The 7500-nt window shown below is 33.1% G+C and overlaps 1 protein-coding gene and 1 non-coding gene across 2 annotated transcripts in view; one reads left to right on the plus strand and one right to left on the minus strand.

Moving 5' to 3' along the window:
• Positions 1-6372: 6372 nt before the first annotated feature.
• On the minus strand, positions 6373-6443 carry TRNAC-GCA (transfer RNA cysteine (anticodon GCA)). Its single transcript has one exon. It is a non-coding gene; the product is annotated as a tRNA-Cys (tRNA).
• Positions 6444-7163: 720 nt separating this feature from the next.
• LOC135657737 (DNA-directed RNA polymerase subunit beta) overlaps positions 7164-7500 on the plus strand; it is a 4476-nt gene continuing 4139 nt past the window's right edge. The window contains exon 1 of the mRNA XM_065176010.1: positions 7164-7500. This exon is cut by the window's right edge and continues 4139 nt beyond it. Within this exon, the coding sequence (XP_065032082.1) occupies positions 7299-7500 (202 nt within the window). The 5' untranslated portion in view covers positions 7164-7298.

A 7500-nucleotide genomic window follows, 5' to 3' on the forward strand; every position in this document is an offset into this window, starting at 1 on the left:
ATATAGCACAAGGAAAGAGCAATAGGCCGGACCAACCTACAAAACGAAACGGTCCCTCCGTAACCAATCATCCATAATATCAAATAGATCATTTTCTTCTTGGTAAATTTACCAAGGGTTATAGTCATAGCGATCCTCCTATTTAACTACTTCAACCATTTCCGAACACCTCATATCATTTCCAAGGCATACGATAGTTCGATTATCTGTGGACGATTTCTCGTTCCATGCCCCTTACAATGGGTTTCGAAGATACAAATTCTTCTTTTCTATTGGGCCACAAACCAATCTAAGTAAATAAATCCACGAGCTCGATTCGATTAGTCTTTATACCTTATCTTATACTTATCTTATAACTTATACTATATAAAATAAATTAAGTATTTGAACCCGGAATTGTCCTATGACTCATATTACAGTTACAGAGTATATCTTTTAACGGGTCAAACAAACAAAAAAAAGAAAATTCACTGTTTTTCCTGCCCTAAACTAGATTAAATATTTAAATAATGGTAGACTGGAAATGAAAGTAAGTCCCTTTCTCGCATTCGTTCTCTATTGCATTGCGGAAGAACAAAACAATATCTGATTCTGAAATCAAGAAAGATATTGAAAAATATATTTTCGAAATAAACTTTTATATGTAGCGGAAAAGAATATTCGATTTAATTCCCATGGAGCATTCAGTAAGAAGAAGATTCATTAAATCGGAAATATCGACAAATTCCTGACTTGCGTGGTCTAAGGAAATAAAAAAATCCGCTTGTACAATTTCATCTATATCGAATTTTAATATCAGAATAGCCGATATAGTCGTCATTCAATGGGTTAGGTCCACTTACTTTTTCTTGATTTAGAATTTGATGCTGGGTTTGATAAAAACAATGGAGAAGTAAGAATACTTTGGTTTGGCGATTCATAATAGCGATTGGACATCTAGAATATTCCTGTCCAAAAACAAAAATTGAATAATTAGACATGAAGAGGACTACTTTGTCAGTACAGAGTAGACTAGTTCTAATAACTACAATTATTCATTATATTTATACTAATAATAATGAATAATGTTTCACTTTTTAACTATAACTCGTAATAATCAGAAGTCATTATAATGGTGGTTACCCTTTTCTTTTTAGAAATAAAAAGAAATCTCTATTCTCCACCGAAAAACAAAGACTCAAACTTTAGTTTAGTGGAAAAAGCCCCTTATCGGATTTGAACCGATGACTTACGCCTTACCATGGCGTTACTCTACACTGAGTTAAAAGGGCTTGTTTTATTCGATTCATGAATTATAGCCTTTTTCCATTATGAGTCTACTGCATAATATATGTACATGATATATACATATATGCACATAATATATACATAGTTCATTTAGGAGCAATCAATTTGATTTACCCCCCAAAAGTAAAAAGTGGGCAAATTTTTTATTTTTTTTTTTGATAAAAATAATGCAGTGAATTGTTTCAAGACCGACCCCGCTTGTTTACCTTTACTGACTCATCAAAACAAGATTCACTTGATTGATACATGTACCAATCTGACATCGACATAGATTCGATAGATTTTCTTGAATCATGTGATGAGGGTATTCGTACCCTGAACCGAATTCTTATAAAAAAATAAAAAAGAAAAAAGGAAAATTTCTATCGTTTTTAATTTTCTGACTTAATGTGAGATAGTGATAGGCATATTTTATCTGAACAATGAACGAAGCAATGAGTTAAGTTAAAATTAATGAGTTAAAATTGAAGAAAAGAAATTAAGTGGGGTTCTACCCCCTTTTCTGTTCTGTCGGACCAATCACTGCCTGAACTGACGGAGTCCTGTACCTCCTTTCGCTATATAAAATAGTATGGGATGGTTCATTCATGAACCATCAAATCCAAAACAAAATTCTATGGAATCATAACATAAAAGTAGAAAAGAGTGTTCAGATCTAGTCATATCATTAGATTATATTGACAATTCCAAAAAACTACTCATACTATCATCATAGTATGATGACAGTTGGGCGGATATGCCCCTATCGTCTAGTGGTTCAGGACATCTCTCTCAAGGAGGCAGCGGGGATTCGACTTCCCCTGGGGGTACTACGAAAGGAAGTTGATCATGGATTATCAATAAGCCTAGAAGGAATTCTTCCTGGGTCGATGCCCGAGCGGTTAATGGGGACGGACTGTAAATTCGTTGGCGATATGTCTACGCTGGTTCAAATCCAGCTCGGCCCAAAAATTCGCCGCTCCATGAATATGATATAACCAATGATATAACCAATTTGTCCCCCAGAAACAAAAATACCTGATCCGTAAAAGAGAAAGAGTCCATTTTTGTTTCTCTATCCATGTTTTTCTCATTCGTTCTGATCTTTTCTTTCTAACGATCTAGATTCATAATACTTAATCAAAGCAAAGATTATGAAAGGAAAAATCGTTTTTTCTCAATGAAAGGTTGATTATCTATTTTTGGCAATAAAATAAAATAAACACAGGTTACTAGTAATCCGTGTCACTTTCACTATAGTCCATATCTATGTGTTCTATGTGTATATGATATCAGTTAGTATATCATTCGTGTCTCTGTTACAACGCGACGAAGAAAATGTTTTTCTGAAACCATTAAGAATATGTATACCATACACCTCGCTGGGATTGTAGTTCAATTGGTCAGAGCACCGCCCTGTCAAGGCGGAAGCTGCGGGTTCGAGCCCCGTCAGTCCCGAACTAGGATCCGACCGATGAATGGAGAAATGAATTTATCTATTTTCCGTGAAAAAGGAGACAGGGGGCAAGATCTAATCCCCAGTGGAGATCCTTATTTCTTTTGTTTTTCATTTCGCATTTATCATCAGACAAATACAGGAATTTCCATTTCTTCCACTAGTGCCGAGTGATAAGGGAGAGACATAACATATATAGATTCGTACAATCGGTGGTATTCCTATATTTAGTATTTTAAGAGATACTCGTCTGACTTTCTTTTTCGATTTTCTTGATAAATGAAATAGAATAGAGTGCTCCTATTTTTACCGAGAGTACATACGCAAATTGTATTCGTTTATTGTACAATACATAATGAACTTAACATAATTACCTCGACAGAGTACTTGTCAGGTTAAACGACAACCCTTTTTAGCTTCGACTTTGTTTGTGTATCCTCAATGACTAATTGGAAACAATCTATCTCATTCTCATTTAAATTGCACACTGAATTTTTGATGTATGCCTTCCAGTCCCAATCGAAGAAAGAGATACTAATCAAATAAAAGAAAAGACCAAGCAACGTTCCTTTTTATTAAATTTGTTGGAATTATATTAGATCTTTTATACTTAACCCGTCCTTTTTCCATCTCACTTCTACTCTTTGGATCTGTGTGTGATTCATAGAATACCAGTCATATAATACCTCATAATTGTATGTACATAATTGTATGTATAAGTATAACGAAGGAGGAGTATATAAGGAAGACGGTAGGGTTATTTATAGAAAAGAAAAAGTGGAAAAGGATGAAAATTCAATGGGATTCTTTATTGGATCAGGAATCCCATTTCAGATTTAGTATGGATAAAGGATCTTCCTATGTTATACTATTCAATTCTCGACGATGAATCGATTTGATAGATCAGATATTGTTATTCATAATATTGATCCGATTCAGTATCATCAGGATGCAATTCATCCCATTGAATTTACAGGAATCAAATTTCTCATCTCTATGGGATTAGATCCCGAGTTATTGCGAAGTAAAAAAACAATGAGATTATGGAAGTAAATATTCTCGCATTTATTGCTACTGCACTGTTCATTCTAGTTCCTACTGCCTTTTTACTTATCATCTACGTAAAAACAGTCAGTCAAAATGATTAATTTGACTGAAACTTGATTTATTAGTTCTTATCAATGATTGAATAAATGAAAGAAACGGATTCAAACTCCAAGTCTTAAATGAAATGATCTGTCTGGAATCATAAGTATCTGAGATAATAAGTATCTGAGATAGTAGTATCTGAGCCGAGATAGTATGGTATAGTATTTATTATCCTATTAATGATTTTCATAGAAAGTTGTACTGTATACAGATATAGGCTTTTATATAGAGAAAGCCTATATCTAGGTCAATATACAATATGTATGTACATAGATTAGATGTATATCTAAATAGTACATCAAAATAACAGTCCAATTCTATTATTTTTTTGGCTACATTTACTTGTGTGGATTTCGATCAATTCAAAATAATTGAAGACCAACTCTTCTAATTCCTGGCTTTCTTAGAATTTATATATATATAGGTATAGGTCCCGAGATCTATCAAAGGAATCAATGGAGCAAGACAAAAAGAGTATGGGCATATTCTACTATAAATTAAATAAAAAAAAAGATAAAAGAAAACGAAACCAAAGAAAAGAATCTTTTTCTTTTTTTAGATTTCCCATCTCAAGAAGTCATTGCTTGATCTATTAACAGATGATCTGCGGAGTTCTATTCCATGATAACTTCTTCAGATTTGAAAAAGAAGTAGATTAATAGAGTAGACCTTCCCAATTTTTTATGCTTAAACATGACATGAGATGAGTCAAAAAAAGCATAAAAAAATCTCTAGGAGTCTAAAAAAAAGGTGAAATGCGCGATATGTGGATCGCTCAACGGAAGAAAGATCTAATCTTATTATGTGTAGAACCTCTTTGGACAACAACTAGTCATTTCCAATAGAAAGTATGTATTGTCGTAATCTAATATAATTAGAATAGCGGAACGGCTTTCTCTTCTCTTAGAACAGTAAAAGTAAAGAAAGAGGGAAACAAATAAAGAAAAAAAGAAAAAACCAATTTCAGATTTTTTCTTTTTGTAATATCCATAATTCTGGTAAGAGCTGGTTTATCAAAATAGAATATTTAGGAAGAATTCGGTTGGAAAAAATTTCCTATCATGCGTAGATTTAGGTTTCGAAATACAACTATAGTAATCATTCATTCTTTGATCGAATGGTTATTATTCATTATTGTATTTTCTTATTCATTACTGTATTTCAGTATAATTTTGAAACAGAGACATTCTTTTTTTAAAGCTTTGCAAAACGATCAATTAAACAATTGATAGAATTCAATTACTCAATCGATTACTCGATTAGTAGTACCCCTAGAGTCCACTCCTTCCCCATACTACGAGTGAGAGGGAAAATGTAAAGACTACCATTAAAGCAGCCCAAGCGAGACTTACTATATCCATATAAATTATGTCTCCTATCTCTATGAAGGAATTATTCCATTATTGATCAATAATCATAGTGGAATCAATGGCGCAGAGTCAAAATGGAATTCTGACTTAACTTAAGGCTATTGATGAACCAATCCAATGAATCTACTCGTAACAAGATTATAAGATTTCTGGTAGAATCGGGAAGCATTAAGCATAAATACAATACACACACCTTTTCTCGGAAAATGAAATAACAAAGGAATACTCCTATCCCAATGGAACATGTAGGAGTACTAAGACCTATTGTTTGTTACCCTTTTTCATAAGCAAAAGACATCAAAATATACCATCAAGATAGATAACTATCTATCAGATACCTCTATTTCCTATTTGATCTAAGCCTTACTGTTTTTTTTGTGAAAGAATGGGGAGACACCATCACCAGTATTACATACATTCTTTCTTTTTTTCGTAATCCCCCTATCTTACACGGGCAAAGAAATTCCTACACGGGCAAAGAAATTTTTTTGTTTCTTCAACTTTTACTTTTACTCTTTACTCAATAAGAGCCGACCAACTATCCTGATTGAATGTTTGAGTACTCAGAGACTCTCGTGAGTCTGGATACAAAGTATCTTCAGTCCTTTCCACAACTTCTAAATTGATTTCCCATCAGCCTATCCAATCGAATTCCAGACAGAGTCAGTAGACACAACGGTGGTAGTGTAAAATAATTAGGAATTCTTGATAGTCTTTCGTACAATCTCTTCTTCAATCCTAGTAGCAAAAATGGAGTGTCCTTTAGGAACCTTTGGATACCAAGATTTCCGACCTCTTACTTTCGTAGTTTTGAATCCCAGAATTTACTTTCACTATTTATTTATTCTACTTATAAAATAAATGTCCGAACCAATCATAATCATATTAAAATCATAATCATATTAATAAGTAAGGCTTACTTCATCCCTATTTGTACCGGTTTGGGCCACACCCAAAGCCCGGATTTTTAGAAAAAAATTGACTTTCTTTAAAAAAATTGACTTTCTTTATAGAACTACAGATTCTAAAAATAAAGTATCGATAGGCTTATCCTTTTGCCTCTCCTTCTCCGGGGACAGAATTCGTCGAGTTAAATCAGCAGAATAAGAAATCCCAAGTTTTTTGTTGATCAGGCGACACCCAGATTTGAACTGGGGATAAAGGATTTGCAGTCCCCCGCCTTACCACTTGGCCATGTCGCCAAACCAAATTCGATCCAAATAAGATAAAAAATAGATTTCTGGTCAAAGACTGAAAAATTCAGGGCAAATTGGAACCATTAACTATTTGTTTTGTTGTTTTGAATTAGCGAAAGGTTCTTCAATTTGTATCTCAAATTGTTGCGTTTCCTTAATGGCATAACAAAATCAAATTGATTTATGACTAATTCAGTATCAATTATTTTCAATAATCAATCTTTTTCAATTTCAATTATAACAATATAAATTATAACAATATATATGTGTATATGTAAACCTCAAAACAGAAATTGTTACACAGATACCGCTCTTATGTACATATCCCATATCCCTATAGAGAATCGTCGTGCCTTCTTTTTTCATTTTCTATATGCAATAGAAAAAATAGGAATTATGATATAGTGCGACCTGACTTCTGTTGCCACAAGTGAAATTACGATAAAAGATGTGATATGCGGACAGGTAGATAGCTATATTGGCATGCACTTAATAAATATTACTCCTATTACGCAATTCAATCATATTCTATATATTCTACTAGCAAAAAAATAATTCGAAATTTTTTTTGAACATGAAATGAAACTCAAATAAAATTAAGTATGCTAAAAAGGGAAACTCTATATTGTTCCTGTTGTACCTGTCGCAAATTCGAACTTGCGTCGAAAATGCTCTTCATTCCTCTGTCTCATTTCCGTTCATGACGTATGAAATACATATATGGTATATGGAGTTGGCTAAAATTTCATGTGATTCAGTAAACAGAATATACATTCCATCATTGCTAGATCGATCCGTATGGTTCGATAAATAGTGAGCTAATAATGGGATTTTTCAATAAACAGGAAACTTAAGATTAAGATGCTCCGGAATGATGGAAATGAGGGAATGTCCACAATACCTGGATTTAGTCAGATCCAATTTGAGGGATTTTGTAGGTTCATTAATGAGGGCTTGACGGAAGAATTTCATAAGTTTCCAAAAATTGAAGATACAGATCAAGAAATTGAATTTAAATTATTTGTGGAAAGATATCAATTGGTAGAACCCTTGATAAACGAAA

This window comes from Musa acuminata, unplaced genomic scaffold (assembly GCF_036884655.1).
Source record: "Musa acuminata AAA Group cultivar baxijiao unplaced genomic scaffold, Cavendish_Baxijiao_AAA HiC_scaffold_299, whole genome shotgun sequence".
NCBI classification, from domain to species: Eukaryota; Viridiplantae; Streptophyta; class Magnoliopsida; order Zingiberales; family Musaceae; genus Musa; species Musa acuminata.